General features: G+C 35.8%; 1 protein-coding gene across 3 annotated transcripts in view; it reads left to right on the top strand.

Moving 5' to 3' along the window:
• LOC121739913 (protein numb) overlaps positions 1-21,578 on the top strand; it is a 64,625-nt gene that overhangs the window by 31,047 nt on the left and 12,000 nt on the right. For 2 of the 3 annotated variants that reach the window (XM_042132522.1, XM_042132521.1), the window contains exons 2-3: positions 17,006-17,119; positions 17,621-17,779. In XM_042132522.1, coding sequence (XP_041988456.1) covers positions 17,072-17,119; positions 17,621-17,779 — 207 coding nt within the window. In that variant the 5' untranslated portion in view covers positions 17,006-17,071. Of the gene's footprint in view, positions 1-11,734; positions 12,139-17,005; positions 17,120-17,620; positions 17,780-21,578 lie in introns of those variants that run through there. The other variant, XM_042132520.1, reaches the window with a different exon arrangement.

The raw sequence follows: 21,578 nt of genomic DNA, 5'->3' as shown, positions 1-21,578 counted from the left end.
ATAGATGGATAAAAAGATAGAGTTTAGCCCGGACAAAAAGTCAGATTCTCTTTGTCATAGATCTGTCACTTTCTTCTTCCGTAGAATGTAACGTTATAGTGGCTGTGGTAAGCCTGACAGTACCTGTGCTTTATAAATGGATTAGCTGTTGCCCGCGACTTCGTCCGCGTTAACATAGTATAACAAAGATGGATAGTCCGCTAACAAATATGAAAAAAGTAAAATATAACCTCCTCCTTTTTGGAAGTCGGTTAAAAAGTAGCCTAAGTTACACCTTACTACATCAGCTATCTACCAAAAAAAGTCCCGGCAAAATAGCTCAGCCATTTCAGAGATTAGCTGGAACAAACAGACAGACATACAGACAAAAATTGTAAAAAATGTTGTTTTGGTGTATGTATCGTATTTAGATTAATATGCATGTAGTAAAAAACGGTTCTTTCAATATTACAAACAGACACTCCAATTTTATTTATATGTATAGATGTATAGATAATGCGAGTACTTTGTCAATGCGTCACGCTCAAGCGACACTACAAAGCCTTTTACCGAAGGACAGATACCAAAGAATGCCTGCATTCCCCTTTCATTTTGCTGCGCTTGCGCACCTTATTGCAACAATGATAAGGCTCAAAATATTTTTACGCGTCTTCAGCAATAGGACTTTTGGTTAATATGAATGTAGAGCACTGAGCTCAGTAGTTTTATGCTTAGATAGATACTTCTTTGTAATTGAATTCCATTTAGTGATAACTTTATGTGTCTTTTGGTAAATATGATTGTATAGCATGGCATTTCGATTGCTTGTTTTAAATTTAACTCTTGTTTCATACAGTGAAGCCTTACCTTTAACACGCGTAACGGCGCGAAACGTGATTCAATATATGTGCCTGAAGTTCCGAACGTTCAAGTGAACGAATTAGCTACAAAACAAAAACAACTTATCTTGTGTATCAAAATATAATATGCATCATAGTGAGATAAGGGGACACTTTTAGAGGGTGCAAATGTTATTTCTAACTCAAAAAATAGTCACCCCTAAAACCCACCCTTATAATTCCAAGTCGATTTTCTTCCACCCCACAGTGATTGAAAATTCTAAAAAAAATCATGCTAGTATATTTATAGATCCTACATACGATGGTAATATTTTCAACTTGCGGACTCACCCCTAAAACTTACCCTTAAAATTCAAAGTCGATTTTCTCCCACACCACAGTGATTGAAAATTCTAAAAAAATTCATGCTAGTATACTTATAGATCCTACATACGATGGTAATATTTTCAACTTGCGGACTCACCCCTAAAACTTACCCTTAAAATTCAAAGTCGATTTTCTCCCATACCACAGTGATTGAAAATTCTAAAAAAATTCATGCTAGTATACTTATAGATCCTACATACGATGGTAATATTTTCAACTTGCGGACTCACCCCTAAAACTTACCCTTAAAATTCAAAGTCGATTTTCTACCATACCACAGTGATTGAAAATTCTAAAAAAATTCATGCTAGTATACTTATGGATCCTACATACGATGGTAATATTTTCAACTTGCGGACTCACCCCTAAAACTTACCCTTAAAATTCAAAGTCGATTTTCTACCATACCACAGTGATTGAAAATTCTAAAAAAATTCATGCTAGTATACTTATAGATCCTACATACGATGGTAATATTTTCAACTTGCGGACTCACCCCTAAAAATTACCCTTAAAATTCAAAGTCGATTTTCTCCCACACCACAGTGATTGAAAATTCTAAAAAAAATCATGCTAGTATATTTTAAGATCCTACATACGATGGTAATATTTTCAACTTGCGGACTCACCCCTAAAACTTACCCTTAAAATTCAAAGTCGATTTTCTCCCACACCACAGTGATTGAAAATTCTAAAAAAATTCATGCTAGTATACTTATAGATCCTACATACGATGGTAATATTTTCAACTTGCGGACTCACCCCTAAAACTTACCCTTAAAATTCAAAGTCGATTTTCTACCATACCACAGTGATTGAAAATTCTAAAAAAATTCATGCTAGTATACTTATAGATCCTACATACGATGGTAATATTTTCAACTTGCGGACTCACCCCTAAAACTTACCCTTAAAATTCAAAGTCGATTTTCTACCATACCACAGTGGTTGAAAATTCTAAAAAAATTCATGCTAGTATACTTATAGATCCTACATACGATGGTAATATTTTCAACTTGCGGACTCACCCCTAAAACTTACCCTTAAAATTCAAAGTCGATTTTCTACCATACCACAGTGATTGAAAATTCTAAAAAAATTCATGCTAGTATACTTATAGATCCTACATACGATGGTAATATTTTCAACTTGCGGACTCACCCCTAAAACTTACCCTTAAAATTCAAAGTCGATTTTCTACCATACCACAGTGATTGAAAATTCTAAAAAAATTCATGCTAGTATACTTATAGATCCTACATACGATGGTAATATTTTCAACTTGCGGACTCACCCCTAAAAATTACCCTTAAAATTCAAAGTCGATTTTCTCCCACACCACAGTGATTGAAAATTCTAAAAAAATTCATGCTAGTATATTTTAAAATCCTACATACGATGGTAATATTTTCAACTTGCAGACTCACCCCTTAAACTTACCCTTAAAATTCAAAGTCGATTTTCTCCCACACCACAGTGATTGAAAATTCTAAAAAAATTCATGCTAGTATACTTATAGATCCTACATACGATGGTAATATTTTCAACTTGCGGACTCACCCCTAAAACTTACCCTTAAAATTCAAAGTCGATTTTCTACCATACCACAGTGATTGAAAATTCTAAAAAAATTCATGCTAGTATACTTATAGATCCTAAGTAAGGGTAAGTATTTTTAATACCAAAATTGGGTATTAATTTTTTTAGTTTATGGTAGACTTTTACATGGAACTGCCCTGTTATCTATTATTGACAAATATTTTTAACTATAAGGCATCTATTATTTAAACTTATATTATTACTTCCAATGAAATAAAATACGAAAAAGATGACTGATAAATGTATACTTACCGAATGACACAGAGATCCTTTAGCAATCGATGAAAACGACACACCGTCGATGTTTTCTATATTTTTAATTAGTGTAGGTATTACTTCTGCGAGAGAAACTTTTTTTGCTGTGGGTTATTTTAAATAAATTAAACCAAGTAAAAAACCACAATGTCTCGAAATATCTCAAAGCGTTACGTCACAGATGGTCGAGCTTGAATGTAGTCGTGGAAAGTTCCATAAATTTTGAATTTTAAGGGTAAGTTTTAGGGGTGAGTCCGCAAGTTGAAAATATTACCATGGTATGTAGAATCTATAAGTCTACTAGCATGAATTTTTTTAGAATTTTCAATCACTGTGTTGTGGGAGAAAATCGACTTTGAATTTTAAGGGTGGGTTTTAGGGGTGAGTCCGCAAGTTGAAAATATTACCATCGTATGTAGGATCTATAAGTATACTAGCATGAATTTTTTTAGAATTTTCGATCACTGTGGTATGGTAGAAAATCGACTTTGAATTTTAAGGGTAAGTTTTAGGGGTGAGTCCGCAAGTTGAAAATATTACCATCGTATGTAGGATCTATAAGTATACTAGCATGAATTTTTTTAGAATTTTCAATCACTGTGGTGTGGGAGAAAATCGACTTTGAATTTTAAGGGTAAGTTTTAGGGGTGAGTCCGCAAGTTGAAAATATTACCATCGTATGTAGGATCTATAAGTATACTAGCATAAATTTTTTTAGAATTTTCAATCACTGTGGTGTGGGAGAAAATCGACTTCGAATTTTAAGGGTAATTTTTAGGGGTGAGTCCGCAAGTTGAAAATATTACCATCGTATGTAGGATCTATAAGTATACTAGCATGAATTTTTTTAGAATTTTCAATCACTGTGGTATGGTAGAAAATCGACTTTGAATTTTAAGGGTAAGTTTTAGGGGTGAGTCCGCAAGTTGAAAATATTACCATCGTATGTAGGATCTATAAGTATACTAGCATGAATTTTTTTAGAATTTTCAATCACTGTGGTATGGTAGAAAATCGACTTTGAATTTTAAGGGTAAGTTTTAGGGGTGAGTCCGCAAGTTGAAAATATGACCATGGTATGTAGAATCTATAAGTTTACTAGCATGAATTTTTTTAGAATTTTCAATCACTGTGGTATGGTAGAAAATCGACTTTGAATTTTAAGGGTAAGTTTTAGGGGTGAGTCCGCAAGTTGAAAATATTACCATCGTATGTAGGATCTTAAAATATACTAGCATGAATTTTTTTAGAATTTTCAATCACTGTGGTGTGGGAGAAAATCGACTTTGAATTTTAAGGGTAATTTTTAGGGGTGAGTCCGCAAGTTGAAAATATTACCATCGTATGTAGGATCTATAAGTATACTAGCATGAATTTTTTTAGAATTTTCAATCACTGTGGTGTGGGAGAAAATCGACTTTGAATTTTAAGGGTAAGTTTTAGGGGTGAGTCCGCAAGTTGAAAATATTACCATCGTATGTAGGATCTTAAAATATTCTAGCATCAATTTTTTTAGAATTTTCAATCACTGTGGTGTGGGAGAAAATCGACTTTGAATTTTAAGGGTAATTTTTAGGGGTGAGTCCGCAAGTTGAAAATATTACCATCGTATGTAGGATCTATAAGTATACTAGCATGAATTTTTTTAGAATTTTCAATCACTGTGGTATGGTAGAAAATCGACTTTGAATTTTAAGGGTAAGTTTTAGGGGTGAGTCCGCAAGTTGAAAATATGACCATGGTATGTAGAATCTATAAGTTTACTAGCATGAATTTTTTTAGAATTTTCAATCACTGTGGTATGGTAGAAAATCGACTTTGAATTTTAAGGGTAAGTTTTAGGGGTGAGTCCGCAAGTTGAAAATATTACCATCGTATGTAGGATCTTAAAATATACTAGCATGATTTTTTTTAGAATTTTCAATCACTGTGGTGTGGGAGAAAATCGACTTTGAATTTTAAGGGTAATTTTTAGGGGTGAGTCCGCAAGTTGAAAATATTACCATCGTATGTAGGATCTATAAGTATACTAGCATGAATTTTTTTAGAATTTTCAATCACTGTGGTGTGGGAGAAAATCGACTTTGAATTTTAAGGGTAATTTTTAGGGGTGAGTCCGCAAGTTGAAAATATTACCATCGTATGTAGGATCTTAAAATATACTAGCATGAATTTTTTTAGAATTTTCAATCACTGTGGTGTGGGAGAAAATCGACTTTGAATTTTAAGGGTAATTTTTAGGGGTGAGTCCGCAAGTTGAAAATATTACCATCGTATGTAGGATCTATAAGTATACTAGCATGAATTTTTTTAGAATTTTCAATCACTGTGGTGTGGGAGAAAATTGACTTTGAATTTTAAGGGTAAGTTTTAGGGGTGAGTCCGCAAGTTGAAAATATTACCATCGTATGTAGGATCTTAAAATATACTAGCATGAATTTTTTTAGAATTTTCAATCACTGTGGTGTGGGAGAAAATCGACTTTGAATTTTAAGGGTAATTTTTAGGGGTGAGTCCGCAAGTTGAAAATATTACCATCGTATGTAGGATCTATAAGTATACTAGCATGAATTTTTTTAGAATTTTCAATCACTGTGGTGTGGGAGAAAATCGACTTTGAATTTTAAGGGTAAGTTTTAGGGGTGAGTCCGCAAGTTGAAAATATTACCATCATATGTAGGATCTATAAGTATACTAGCATGAATTTTTTTAGAATTTTCAATCACTGTGGTGTGGGAGAAAATCGACTTTGTATTTTAAGGGTAAGTTTTAGGGGTGAGTCCGCAGGTTGAAAATATTACCATCGTATGTAGGATCTATAAATATACTAGCATGAATTTTTTTAGAATTTTCAATCACTGTGGGGTGGAAGAAAATCGACTTGGAATTATAAGGGTGGGTTTTAGGGGTGACTATTTTTTGAGTTAGAAATAACATTTGCACCCTCTAAAAGTGTCCCCTTATCTCACTATGATGCATATTATATTTTGATACACAAGATAAGTTGTTTTTGTTTTGTAGCTAATTCGTTCACTTGAACGTTCGGAACTTCAGGCACATTTCAATATGTGAGTCATATTATATCCGTGATTTTGAGATAACGTATTTTGAAAGCGCGAAAGGAAATTACTCTGGGAATTCTGATATCATTTCAATTTGACGTGGGAGAGCTATGCTTCAGCACGAATGGGCCGGCTCGACCGGAGAAATACCACGGGCTCACAGAAAACCGGCGTGAAACAGTGCTTGCGCTGTGTTTGTTATTTTCGCCGAGTGAGTGAGTTTACCGGAGGCCCAATCCCCTACCCTTTTCCCTTCCCTACCCTCTCCTATTCCCTTCCATACTCTCCCCTATTACCCTATTCCCTCTCAAAAGGTCGGCAACGCAATTGCAGCTCTTCTGATGCTGCGAGTGTCCATGGGCGTCGGAAGTTGCTTTCCATCACGTGACCCGTTTGTTCGTTTGCCCCCTTATTTCATTTAAAAAAAACCGGCCAAGTGCGAGTTGGACTCGCCCATGAAGGGTTCCGCAGCAGCAATAAGGTTTATTTTTATGAAATTAAGAGATTTTTGATTTATTTTCATAGTACCTGGATGACCGAGCTTTGCTCGGTTATCGGTATAGCAAACACTCATTGGCTTCGTGTTACTTAACAACGCCATCTGATGGAATAGCTTTAGCTGCAAATGCAGCAAAATAGTATTATTATTCGCCAATAGATGTCAGGAAGTGTCATATTTTTCAGTAAGTATATCGATTATCGATAAAACACGAATAAAATACATTTTCTAAGAATGATTCCTAGCTAGATCGATTTATCGCCCCCGAAACCCCCTATATACTAAACTAGCTGTTGCCCGCGACTTCGTCCGCGTTGACTTCAGTTTATATGAAATGAAATGAAAATGAAATGAAATGAAAAATATTTATTTCTAAGTAGGTTAACAAAGTTAACACTTATAGAACGTCGTGTCTACATGAGGCCTACTACCTTATAGCGCGCGATGTCAACAAACTTGGTGTCAAAAGCTTTTATAAAAAAAAACCTGGTACCCCTTAAATCAAAATAGCTGTGCAGTGTGCACATAATATTTCAATTTTTTTAATTAAACTTTATATTTTACGCCAAATTTTTAAGCTTATTTAGCCTCGCAATTACACAACTTTACCCATAAACTATTTATCATTGATAGGTTTAAGGTTATGTCACTGGCTCACTGCATAGATAAAGTACTGATTTATTAAATAACGTAAATAAGAAATAACAACGAAAAAAAATCGGAAACTAAATGTAAGATAATACCACCTCTTATAGAAAGACTTTCGGGCAAGCGTTAGCGCGATGTAGGAGACGCATAGCGCCATCTATTATGGATTTTTGGAACTAACGTAATTTGAACAAATTTACGCATTTTCACCCCCTTACAACGCTTTTTTCCACTAAAAAAGTAGCCTATGTCCTTTCTCAGGTTTTAGACTATCTGTATACAAAATTTCATTACAATCGGTTCGGTAGTTTTGGCGTGAAAGCGAGACAGACAGACAGACAGACAGACAGAAATACTTTCGCATTTATAATATTAGTATAGATTTCATGAAAATCGTTGGAGCCGATTCCGAGATTCCAATTATATATATATACAAGAATTGCTCGTTTAAAGATATAAGATTTCAGTTGATTTAATGAAAGTTAAATTAAGGTTTACCATTTATGACGTATAAAAAAAACTACTGCCTAGATATCGTTCGAACCAATTTTCGTTGGTAGTTTTTGTAGTAGTCTACATCATATATTTTTTTAGACTTATCATGCCCTTACTTTAGAAGTTAGAGGGGGGGGACACATTTTGCCACTTTGGAAGAGTCTCTCTCGCAAACTATTCAGGTTAGAAAAAAATGATATTAGAAACCTTAATATGATTTTTGAAGACCTATCCATAGATGGGCCATTCCCCAAGAGACGGACCTTAACGAGAATTTTTAAAATGTGGCATTAGTTACATTTTTTAATTGAAATATACGTAAGAAGATGTGTATTTACTAACAAAACAACTTTTATCGGTAAAAAAATAGAATTCGAATAATTTAGAGCGTTTTTAAGCAAAATCATCTAAGGGACGCGATGTTTTTTTCCCGTATTTTTAAATTAAAATAGCATTTATTTCAAATTAATGTTTAGTTGTAATATAGTTAAACAGCAATACGTCGAAATCTTTTGTATAAATTACACTATTCAATCGTTTTTAGTGATTTAGACGATTAAGTTTGTCAGGCCAATAAACAACTGAAAATTAAAAAAAAACTACATTTTGGTGCGGTTTTATTACAAACTTACTAGTATCATTATATATTCCATATCGAAAATTTTAAAATTTGTTGGAGAATTACGATTCAATTCACCTTTAAGAGATTTGAGAATTTTGATGTTGCACCCGCGATCGTAGAAATGGTTATAATTTCTAGTACTTATTACTATAATTACTTTTATCTAGTTACATAGTTTCTTTGTTTTATGCTATTTTGAAATATAGGCAAGTTATTTTGTAAAAGTTTCGCAATAACCAGTATTCACATATGAACTCATCGCAGTTCTTAATGGAGGGTCAAATTGGTTGCACCCGCGATGGCACTTCAGACCTGTTTTGTGGCCCTTCATACATTTGATGAAGGTTTTCATTTATAAATGATAGTTAAACTAGTTAAAATGTATCCCTTCAAGGGATATTTTATTAATAAATATGCTTCATGTTGCCTGTAGGAAGCTCTAAGTGTGTCAAGCTGTTGCACCCGCGATAATGGAATCGTCCAGATATCCCATACGCATAGGTTAGATGATTTTTTTTTTGTTTTAGTTGTATCTATGGGGACCCCTAAAACTTTTTATAATTTTTCCATTTTTGTATCAAAATCTTAAAGCGGTTCACAGACTACATCTACTTACCAAGTTTCAATAGTATATCTCTTATAGTTTCGGAGAAAAGTGGCTGTGACATACGGACGGACAGACAGACAGACATGACGAATCTATAAGGGTTTTTTTGCCATTTGGCTACGGAACCCTAAAAACTAAGCACATACATTCGCCTTATACAATTTACGATTTTGTAATTCCGGTTGAAATGTACTTAATAATTGTTATTAAGATGATTTGAATTTAGAGTGTTTGCTCCGGTCTTAATCTCTCCGGTAATTTTCCTTAGATATTCGAATTTTTATAACAAAGAAATGAAACTGAGTAATATTTTCGAATGCTCGTAATATATTTTAAGTTATTTTATTTTTACTACCTTGTTAATTAAGGTAGTAAAAATAAATAATAATGTGTTTACTTAATAAATGCTCGGACTAAAATAAAGTAATAACTAAGCTTAAAAATTAACAAAAGAGATTTACATTTTCCCTTTTCTTAGAAAACGAAAATGTAAGATAAAAATTAGTTATTAGATTTTTATAACATTTATAACAATCCTAATAATTTATTCATTGTGAAAACTGAAAGCTACCTTTGTACTAAAGTCGTTACTCGTGAATATTTAAATTATTTTAAGTAAAGTGATGTCTGGTTATCAAATAATAAGAGAAATATGGAAAAGACTCGTTTCTACTGAAACAATCTAGAAGAAAATACTGGAGCAGGCATTTAAAAAGACCAGACCAAAGATACATCAAAACAAGAGTTGAGTTGAAGTTGAGAGAGTTGAAAACTGGATAATAATATCTGAAGAAAGCAAGACCATATTCAATGTTATTAAAGATTCGCAAAAGAAATGTGTCACTAAGAAAAAATATGTCACTAACAAAAACAAGCGAGGATGCGCGCAGAGCGATCCTCGCGAATTTTTGTCGTGGCATTTACAAGAGTGTCTGCAAAATATCCGACAAAGACATTGAAGTTTGAAATTGCAAATTAAAATTGATGAATTAATCGTAGAATGTAGAGTCAGTAGCAAAATGTAAGTTACCCGACTTGAGCCAATAGTAAGCTTCGCCGGGACCACCTGCATCCGTCCCGCGCAGCACGCGCCCCGCCAGATGCTTTGGATGAGGTGACCATAGTCACGAACTTTTGTGGACATTTACCATTTGAAGTAGAATTCTTTGACATATTTTACTATATCCGTTGGGAGATACAACGGTGGGAATGTGTGGTGGGCCAAAGCACGTCAAAAAAATCTGTCAAATATCACGGATGCTCAGAAACTTTTGAAACTACTAAACTAGTGAAGTTCAAATAAGGACGAGGCAAGAGAAGTCACATAATAAAAAAGATATATAGTTTTTTTTTGTATAATTCGGTTCAAGATTTTTGTTTGGCGACAGGTTTTTATACTGTAAAAATAGTATTTTGTCCTGGTTTTTGGTAAAGGTTGGTCACATGTTAAGGACGAACATATTGTGCCCTTGAGAGAGTGAATATGGCGCATTGATCCTAGGTTTATGTTATTGTTATAGTACCTACCAATTTCTTGTTATGGGCGAACTAAAATAACTTTAAGAAGAAACTGGATTCAATTTATGAGGATTGAGGACATTTTAAAAGAAAAGTACTTAGATCGAATAATCTGACTCTATGATAAAATATAAGACTATGAAATAAACATAGTTTATAGCTTGGGAAGCTGTTTTGATAGACTTGGAGATATTGCAGCTCATAAATTCAATATCGTAAACGTTATTTATGAATTATGCCTCATGGCGGCTCTAAAATTTTAATTATCTAATATCTAGTTAAGAGGCAATCGGCATTTTAGCGTTGAGTTTTTTAAAGTATAATATCAAAAGAGGAAAAATAAAAGGAAACATTTAATTTGATTTGGCAATTATAAAAAGTTGCGCTGTTTGTAAAACCTTCGATTCCGAAAAACAAAATTTTTAAAATGAACAAGCTTTTTAAAATGAACAATGCGCTATTAACAAGTCGTTAGATGGAGCTCATTAGAAAATTTAAAGCAATTACTTCTCGTAATTAGAGCTTTATGTGGGCAGTTAATCGTCCAGTACTATCGAATTGAAATTAAAGGCTGGCTAGCGATGATCTCACCGCTCGTCAATCTTAACAATGCAGGGACCGGTCTAGCGGCGCGGGTCGCGGGCGCCGGGCGAGGCCGGGGACGTCCGGGGGGCTCACCGGGCAGGGTTTCTGCACACCGCATGCCGCCAGCCGTGCGCGCGCTCCGCAGTAAAGTTGTCCGCTTCGAGCGCGGCGCGCGCGCCCCGTCCCACACCCGAATACACATCTTTACTCAATTTTTTGTGTCTAGTCAAAATGTAGTTTAGTGATACCCGGTGAATCAGTGTTTACGTTTTAGTGCTTTACCGATAGTAACTTAGACCCGAACGTCCCGCCACGGTCCGAGGAACAATGCTGTGGGAAAAAATAACGTTCAGCTGGCGCACGGGCGTTCCCAGCTACCTCCGTCTCTCCCCCCGCTAACCGGGTACCGGGTTCAACGTGCCTCCGTGCGTTTATTCATCGTTTGTGGGAAAAAATGACCCCCGTTTTTAAATTTTATTGTTAACGAATTCACACGATTTCGTTTTTGTGACTACCGCATCTTCGAAAGTGGGTCCATGCTGGATGCGTTCGTGAAATAAATGGTGGTCGTCTCGATTTGCAATTTTTAAGTGAAGTGAACAAATATTACTGTGATTGAGCATCGTGCAGAAAATGGGACGTGATTTTAGTCATAATAGTTACGGTTGAGGACTTTACATTCCATATTTCACGGAACCGTTGTTTGTTTTAAGATTTGATATGTTTGTGAAGCATCAGATACTACGAAATAGTTATCTCATATTGGGTGAAGCGAAATGTCTCTATCCGAGGAGGACTACAGTAACGTCGGGTAACGAGTGTGCGCGAATGTGTCATGTTGCAAAACAGCCGTTACTAGTTTGAGTTTTAAAAGTTTGTCGCGGACTGTGCTAAGTGTCGCCAAGTTTGTGAAGAATATGCAGCAGTAGCAGTATTTATCGAGTTGTGTCGTCCGTTAACGATCAATAACAATGGGCAATCAAGGATCCTCGCCTCACGAACCTTTGGATCGTGCGCAAGTGCAGAACGCCGATCTTAAGATGGTACGAACAGTTATTTTATTAGTGACTTATTGTCTTCCTTTCCTCGGTCACTTGATTCATCGTGATTGTATTGTATTCTTGCTTAACAATTAACTTTATCGCAGACGGATTAAAATTATACACTGCTTTAAACCCCGACTTGATGACCTTCTCGAGTTCCGTTAATTTGCATAATATTTACAAGCGAGTGAGCGTCCGTGGCCTAATGGGTAGACCTTCGGTTCGCACTCATAGAGGGTGCAGGTTCGAACCCGGGTGGAGGCGCGTACCTATGAGACATTTTCAGATCTCAAGTACATAATACGGACGCTCGTACGGTGAAGGAAAACATCGTGAGGAAACCCGCACATAGTTGGTCCCAGACGTATTGACTAGTTCTTTCCTCTGGACTAGGCCGACTATGATGCGAGAATGCCGTATGCGCTTGGGCAACCATACGGTCATTTAAAAATCTTGTCCTAGGCACTACAGTATTTCAGAAGTGGTTACTTCGCTCTGAAAAATACTGTATAAATCATCCACAACGGATGTAAAGGCCTAGTTACAAGCGAGACATCAACGACTAAATTATTTTATTCATACAATCCAAGTGTTATATTCATAATCGTGTGAGTATTTAGTCCCACTAACTCTTTAACGCGTACTTCTTAGTTTGGAAACTAAATATTTACGCACGCCGTTGTCCCATTATCTCACTTTCTAGTTTGCTGCTTTTGTAATCCTTCACTGTTTACGTTTCTTCGTTCGTAATCTTATCAAGCTTTTCCGGGGTTTGAAAGCTTGCCAAGATGCGGTGCGTTTATAGCTCCACGTTGGATTTGAATTAGGTGTATTTTGCTGTTCGTTACATGTTAAACCGTCACGCTCACACATATTCCGTCAGAATGTACAAAAACTGGTATCCAGACACATCCGTCGAATAATTGAGAAGCCTTGTATATATTCTGAGTTTGACATTTAACATACTACGAGACCTTCACTTCATGGTTCGCATTTAAATGACTTTTTGCGTGTTGAAAATGTAAACGACTTTACAACTAGGCACTTTATACGATAAAATACATCGCTAGCTTACACTGTTTATATTATTCGGGTTGCAATAATTGTGTGGTGTTGGAATTTTAATAATTAACTGTAATTATTGATACGAGTATTTGCACTTACCAATACGTATTACGAATTTGATTAATAAGTTCATGCAATCGACAATATTATGTAGGCATCAACAATTATACACTTGGTACTTGATGACACAAATAACACCTATAAGTACATTCTTTCTTTAAAGGAAGCACATTATATTGAAGTAGGATGTCAGGAATTTCTTCCTGATTATAAATAAGGATAATGTTACATCCACTTTGAGGGTTTTCAGTAATTTTGTGAAGGTTTAATGGACAAAGATATTACGATACATAATATCGCTGACGTCAATATTATTTTGCAAATCAAATGGTCCTTACGAGTTACGAGGCCAGCGCATGCATCATCGAATGCTAATGAGGCAATGAGTAATATTGTGGAATGTGGTAGTCGTTTTTAACACAGTTGCTGACTGTCCTGTATTCCTAAAAATGTTGGTTACCCTAAGCACCAAAATTAGAAGTAGTTACGTCTTTATTAATTTAGTAAAAGATGCTCAATACCCTTAATTAACTCAAATACAAGTTATCTATATATTAATACGTGAGAGAAAAACTTTGTAACCCTTTTTACGAAAAATGGGGAAACGTAGGTGCATGAAATTTCGCACAGTTATAGTTTATATGATGAAGGAGTTCATCGAGCTAATATTATTTTAAAATGATGCTTTTATCATATATATTTTTAACAAATAAAACGTTACACACACAATGACACTACTACTAGGAAAAATGACAGATTTTTGAGTGACAAGCCTATACATACGAATTATACTCTTTTATTTATGGTTGAAGTCTGTTGACAACACGTTAACAAATTGAAAATGGATTATTGTTTTTTTTTATTTAATTTTAGATACTATTAGACAATGCTTAAACGGCCAGTCTGAGATCAGCTGAGTCCCAGAGACAAGAATTGAAAAAAACTATGATGAAGTCAATATTTTTTACAAAATATAGGTAGTAGTCCTAATGTCGTTGCAAGTAAGGTCGAATTTCGACCATTGGGCGATCTCTAGTGTATATTAATATTTAAATTTTAAATTCAACTTTTTAAATTAATAAAAACACATTATTTTATTCTAATTTGCAACATCCTTCCTGGACAACTTTCTTTTCATATTTTTACCAAATTATATCTTACGTAATACAGTATCTAATTCATCATTGTTTAACTTTAAATAACTTTTTCCTATTTACAATCCCAAAATTAAACTAGAATAATATGAATTTTGATTTCAGTGAAATATATTATTACAGTAATATTATCACCCCTACCAATATGACTGACATCATGACATGTGGTCGATTGCATACTTCATGTAAATAGGGAATACCGAATACCTCACTTAAACATATGGTTGAATTTCCCATAGAAGGATTAATAACCCTAATAAAATGTATTTTAATAGCGGAGTATTGGGTATTTATTATAATTAAAAATTTTGTTATTGTTTGATTGTAGAGCAGACAGTTTTCAGTTTTTGCCAACAGTGTATCCCAGATGATTAGTTTATTTTTATATGACTTGATGCAGGCAAACTTAAATTCGTGGGCTATTTGTATGTCATAAATACCTCTTTTTAGTAGACGGGTTCATAATTATTATTGTTTAAATGTTGTTTGTTGTTGTTTAAATGTTGTCTATGGGTCTTTCGCCCTTATCCTTCATTTGTCTCATTTGTTTTTAATATTATTTGTACCAAATATGATAGCATTCTTGCAGCTTATTATGATAGTTTATGGCCGCAGTCCGCACTCAGAAATATAATATAAGGATAACTCAAGTTCTATTCAATGGAGATTTTGATGTAAGTTCGACGATATATTCTCAGTCAAACTCGTCATTAATTACAGTTAAGTAAGCATTAAATGACTTTAATTGCGACGTGTAATCTTGGTAATCGGTTAAAAATGAAGTTAGCCACGTCCACAATTCCCCAGTGCCTGTGTGCTCCAGATTCATGTAATTGGACCCAGCAGCTTATCACTCTGACATACGAACGTGACCCATTCACATTACACATTTTTTGTTTCATTATTTACGTGTAAAAAAAATTGGGATTCTCTCCTCCAAAAAGTTGAATTTTGGTGTTTATAATAGCGCTAATATTACTGCAAGGGCCGGTGGCAGTTTAGTTCGTTGTTTGACCTTGTTCTTAAATTCGATTTAATAAGTTTGAGGGAAAGAGTATTTTGTATTATTGGGACATAATAATAATTAAGAAATGTTATGTTCAGATGAGGAAAAAATCTTATTATGTACATTTGATTTCATAATTTCTTAAACACATAGTTAAATTCTTCGCAATCTTATCTCGGTTAAATTAAAGATGTAAGACGAAACTTCCTAATTTTTAAGTAAATAATGCGGGGAATGATATCTAAAATGTTATCTACAATATTTATAAATGACATAAACTACTTACACGTTTTTAACTGATGGTTTTACATAACAGGGTGTTTTCACCGCATGGACTTTTTGACTCAAATAATCTTGGGCTAGTATTGTCTAAAAGCTCGCTAGATTATAGAATCTAGCCTACAATTTTGTAGAACTTACAATAGACTTACGCTCCGAGTATCATTAGTTTTCTCGACATTTTCTTCACTCGATTCAATCACAATCCTCAAAAATTATGACATTTGCTAGTAATTTGTAGATTTTGATTTTAGAGGATTGAGGGTTAGTCAAGTGGAGAAAATCTCGAGAAAACGACTAATAATACGGATGTTGGGCTGATTAAAGCCACTTGTCTAGTACAGACACAAAATGTGATAGAAATGTTCGCTTGTAGTTTGGACCATAGGATGTCAACAATGTGCGGGCGTGGTTGTTTTTACCGTAGTCATCACTCATGCACCTATTGACCTCTCACGAAGCCAAACACGTTAGATGCACCATGATAGTGTGGGCGTTCTTTACTTTGACGTACAGTTGTTTACATACTGCTTCACAAAATTTTCGAGTAAAGAATATTGGCTATGGTCCAAACCTTGGCGAGTTACAAAACTTCAACATTTTGTAATTTGTGTTGTAGTTTGAATATAAGTACTTATACGAGTATTAGGCTAGACTTTGTCATGCTAGGTATCTGCAGTGCTCTGCGTCTAATCAATGTAGAGTGCATAGTTGCACGCGACTGCGTTGCACATCACGCCTCGCTCTTGTTAACATGTCATGAAAGAGGTCAGGAATACTGTAGGACCGCTAGGTTTAGTAAGTTTAGGTGATGTCTACGTCTAATGACTCTATAAACTCCTAAAGAGACAGCTACGTCTAGCAACTTAACATTCTTCAACCCACTGCAGTCTACACGCAAGACGTATACAGCTAAAACATTAAATTAGCAGATCAAATCACTAGAACGCCAGATACTTGTCCTCACTTAATGTGATGCATTCGTCTACTTAAACCCGCTGTCCAGCCAAATAATCTACTTACACCCTCTTGCACCTAAGTCTAGTAACTTAAAATGAATTCTTATACTGACCGGCTCCGTCTTGCTGCAACTATTCTTTGAAAGGGTTTCCATTGAAAGTATGCATGGTTGCAGGCTTAGGCCACCATAGACTCTCGCTGTAAAGTAGACAAAGTGATGGATTAACAAAGGAAGTCAGTATGTCCGCAAAAACTGTCAGCGTTTCTATTCTTTCGCATTTCTACTGCGGCCAAGCTAAGCCCGTTGGAGTGTCATGCTAACGTGCATCTTGTTGTATTCCAGAAGTCGTCGGTCCGCAGCTCCCTGAGGCGGGCGCGCGCGGGCGCCGCGCTGTCGCCGCCGCGGAGCATGGAGCGTCTGCGACGTTCCTTCCGCGAGTCCTTCCGACGACGCAAGGTGATTACTGAATATTGTATGGCATACTGATATGAGTTTGAAGAGGCATATCTTGAGATTAGTCTCTCTAGGGAAAAAATTGAGGTTTCTCCTCGGGTAGAGTGGAACTTGACGATGTAGGAAGTCTTTATCGGGTAGAGACGGAAAAGACTAGAATAAGTTATAAATATGTAAAGGTAGACTTTATAAAAGACTGGATAGACTAATAACGATTTTGTCTATGGAATCAGTAGCAACTGCCAACTAGTAAGAGCTGTTTACGTGCAAGAGGCAATTGTCACGTCAGCCAGGACACTTTTACGGTTACTTACAGCGCATGCTCGTTGCTAAGTGCACCTGCGATAACCCGTAATTCGTTGCTCGCAGCCAGCGTCAATAGCCAAAGACCTGATATAAAACCCCACTCACCTCAATGTGAGCATCTAATAACCCGGAAGAAACCCCAGTGTTTATTAATCCAAGAATCCCAGTGAGCTATAACGAGCCGTTAACCAACCACAGGGTTCCCCGCCGGAGTCGGCGCGGCCGCACCAATGGCACGCGGACGAGGCGGCGGTGCGCGCGGGCACCTGCACCTTCCCCGTCAAGTACCTCGGCTGCGTCGAGGTGTTCGAGTCGCGCGGCATGCAGGTCTGCGAGGAGGCGCTTAAGGTGCTGCGGGTGAGTTTAGCATGGAGAAAGAGTGGGAGAAAATATGGCCGCGAGGTGTAAAAATGATAATTGATGAGGAGCATTCTCTTATCAATCCTGTCTCAGCTCTCGCACGAGAATATTGTTGCTGCTCCTGTCGCGTACTTGTGGAAAAGCGATAGCAATATATTCGTATACAAATTAAAACCTGAAGGTCATGTGATTGAGCAGTAGTACAAGTACATTCTCTGAAACCGGAGTACGGATTTAACAAACAAAGGTTGAATGTTTAAAATGTCATTATGGTTTAAAAAAAAGATTTAAGCGATAAACACCAAGATTCTAAAATGTAGAGCTTCTCTACCTAGTATCAGCTTATATTCTAATTCTTATATTAATTGATATCAGAATATGTTAGTTAGTTTTTTTCATAGTATTTACTAATAAATACTATGAATAAAATTTATAGCTTTGTACGTAATATCATGCGAGCAAATGCATCAAGCCTTATTGCTTAATCAGATTGTCACGAGATGCCAAAATTCCTGAGTAATGTAGGTTGCGGACAGCAAGATTTATGTTTACAGTTAGGTTCAAGAACTCGATAGTAAGTGAAATTTCACGTGCAGCCTTATAAAAGTATTTTGAGTTATGTGGAATGGCCTCCTAACCGATTTTAGGCAGGGCGCGGCGGTGTCACTGGGTGGCTTCTGCACAACGCCGTGGTTGAAGTTGGAGTCTAGCTCTCAATCTAGAAGTCTTTAATTCGATTGTTGTAAAAATCTTTGAAGTCTAATGGAGGACAAAGAAAGTGCTTCTGATAGCAAGTAAAAAGTCGATACTGCACTTAATATCTTGTGATGTCCATCATAGTAAAGGCACCTGTAGCCCTTGCACGGCCGCCAGTAGAAATGCGAAAGTATAGACAAACTGTGGACATAAACTAAAGGTGCCGTTCCGATCTTTACCGCGCACCAATCGCGATCGAAAAAAATTCAATTAAAATGCCACTTTATGACAGACTATAGCATAATATGTCATAGAGTAGGATATTATTTGAATTTTTAGGACTATAGTCTGTCATAAAGTGGCATTTTAATTGAATTTTTGGGAACGAAAAAAGATCGAAACGCTACCTTAAGTTTATCTCCACATTTTGTCCATACTTTCGCATTTCTACTGGTGGCCGTGCTAGGGCTACTGGGCACAGAAAAAATGATTTCTGCATTTCAGTGAAACCGGCAACCGACATGACGTATGTAAATCGGTGTAGGAGTTATACTATGGTGGTTATGGTAGAGCTCGGTAGAGCCACTTTTGGCTTTTCTTTAAATATTTTAATTTCGTCAAATCGATAAGTCAAACCTTGAAATAACGACGTCATTAGGGTCAATAACCTATAATGGAAAAACGATTTTATAAAATAAAGGTCGAATCCAACGAAGGGGTTTTCCTTCAATCTTTAGTTTCAAGTTTCCTGTTTCAACTCGGGCCATCCTAAAAATAACCCACTTTTTATTGAGCGTGTTTCAAAAAAAATATGGCTGCCAAGTTATTGTCGTCAGTGTAATTTGAAGTCGCCGAAACAATGCATGATGTGAGCATATTGAACCGGAAAAACTCGTGTTTCCAGATAATATACACGAGTTGACTGTAATGAAATAATAACGATGAGACAGATTCATTATATTATTTCTACTACTATTTTAATCGTGTCTGTAATTCATAATCACTAGGTACATAATCCAGTAATGTGGTTTTTAGGGTTCCGTTCCCAAAGGGCAAAAACGGGACCCTATTACTAAGACTTCGATGTCTGTCTGTCCGTCTGTCTCCAGGCTGTAACTCAATAACCGATATAGCTAGACTTCTATTTCACAGATTGTGTATTTCTGTTGCCGCTATAACAGCAAATACTAAAAACAAATTAAAATAATGTTTAAGGGGAGCTCCCATACAACAAACGTTATTTTTTTTGGCCTTTTTGCTCGTAATCAGTAATGGCAATAGCTAGGCACTTGAAATTTTTATGTAGGCCTTAGTTATATGTCTACTTTAATAATAATTAATAATAATATTTAAATAAAATAAAAAAATTAAGGGGGGCTCCCATACAAAAACACAATTTTTGGCCTATTTTTCCTCTATAAGTAACGGTACGGAACCCTTCGTGCGCGAGTCCGACTCGCACTTGTCCCGATTATTCTAATAGAGACTAGAGTTATTCAAAAGGAAGATTAACAATATGTCTGTACTTGCTTGTACTTGTATAATATAAAAGTAGTACCTTTTTGGATCACCGAGCTTTGCTCGGTATAGCAAACACTCATTGACTTCATGTTACTTAACAACGCCATCTGCTGGAATAGCTTTAGCTGTTGTTGTGTCGTTAAAGCAATTAGTTGCTCACAAAATAGTATTATTATTCGCCAATAGATGTGTCAGGAAGAGTCATATTTTTCAGTTTATCGATTATCGATAAAACACGAATAAAAAGACATTTTCTAAAAATGATTCCTAGCTAGAACGATTTATCGCCCCCGAAACCCCCTATATACTAAATTTCATGAAAATCGTTGAAGCCGATTCCGAAATTCCAATTATAAATATATATTATATATACAAGAATTGCTCGTTTAAAGATATAAGATACTAACGTATGGCAAAATGACGTCTGCCGAGTCAGCTCGTAATTTATACAAAAGTCACGTCCGTAAATTACTTCTGCCGATTGACGTAAGCAGCAATGATTGGACCCTTGATATCAATATGTCACTCGACGATAGGCCGAGCTTCTGTATAATGAAGAAGCAACAAAAAGCACAGTTCCACCAATTTTGTAGCCGCTCAACCTTATCTGTGTGTAGCGAGGTGTGACTTATCCGCGTTTACTGAAACTACACAGTGTCGGCATTAGGCTTAGCTGGTGTCAGTACCTAAATACGAAGCCAAATTACTATTTACGAGTTTTAACATAGGTTTAGATTAGGGGGACTATGTTGCGAGGATGCCGTATAATGTCCGAATGGTTGCCTAAGCCGCCTAAGCGTAAGAATATACAGACATTTAATTTCATTTTCCAGGCACCACAGTATTCGAAGAATGCTTACTTCGCTCTGAAAATATTGTATAAATCATCCACAACGGATTACGGATGCAAAGGCCTTAATTTAGATTAGAGGCCACGGCCCGGGCTACGGCTACGGCCAAGGTATAGGTTTTTTGGGATAAAAAAAAATATGTTTATGGATTCAGTAATTTTACTTCTTAAAATCTATATTTTTAATTCAAAATATACGTACCGTCTTCACTACTCGTCGTCACTAGTATTACAAACTCTATACAGAAAACTGCAATTTTTTTACCAAAAAACCGGCCAAGTGCGAGTCGGACTCGCGCACCGAGGGTTCCGTACAAAGATCTAAGTATTTGATATGAATTTCAACTTGATAGCTCTACGCGTTCATGAGGAAAAAAGTAATAAGTTTATATTTATTAAACAATATATATTTTGTAATGTAACTAAAAATTTAAGGTTTTCGGAATTTTTCCTTTATGTGTGCTATAAAACGTTGCTTCATGCCAAATTTCAAGATTCTAGGTCGACTGGAAGTACCCTTTAGGTTTTGATTCCCTTGCGAGTACTTGCGAGTTTCAAAATATGCAGCTTAAATTGCTGTTTCTTTTGATTGCGTTGACATAGAAGTTTGATTTTGTTACAGCTTAAAGGTATTATAGACCTGAGTATTTGGTATGAATTTCAATTTAATACCTCTACGCGTTTATGAGGAAATGGGTAGTAAGTTTAAAACTATTAAAAAAATATATA

The sequence above is a fragment of the Aricia agestis genome, chromosome 2, assembly GCF_905147365.1.
Source record: "Aricia agestis chromosome 2, ilAriAges1.1, whole genome shotgun sequence".
Taxonomy (NCBI): Eukaryota; Metazoa; Arthropoda; class Insecta; order Lepidoptera; family Lycaenidae; genus Aricia; species Aricia agestis.
The sequence above is the reverse complement of the archived record's forward strand: the minus strand, read 5'-3'. Positions and strand labels throughout refer to the sequence as shown.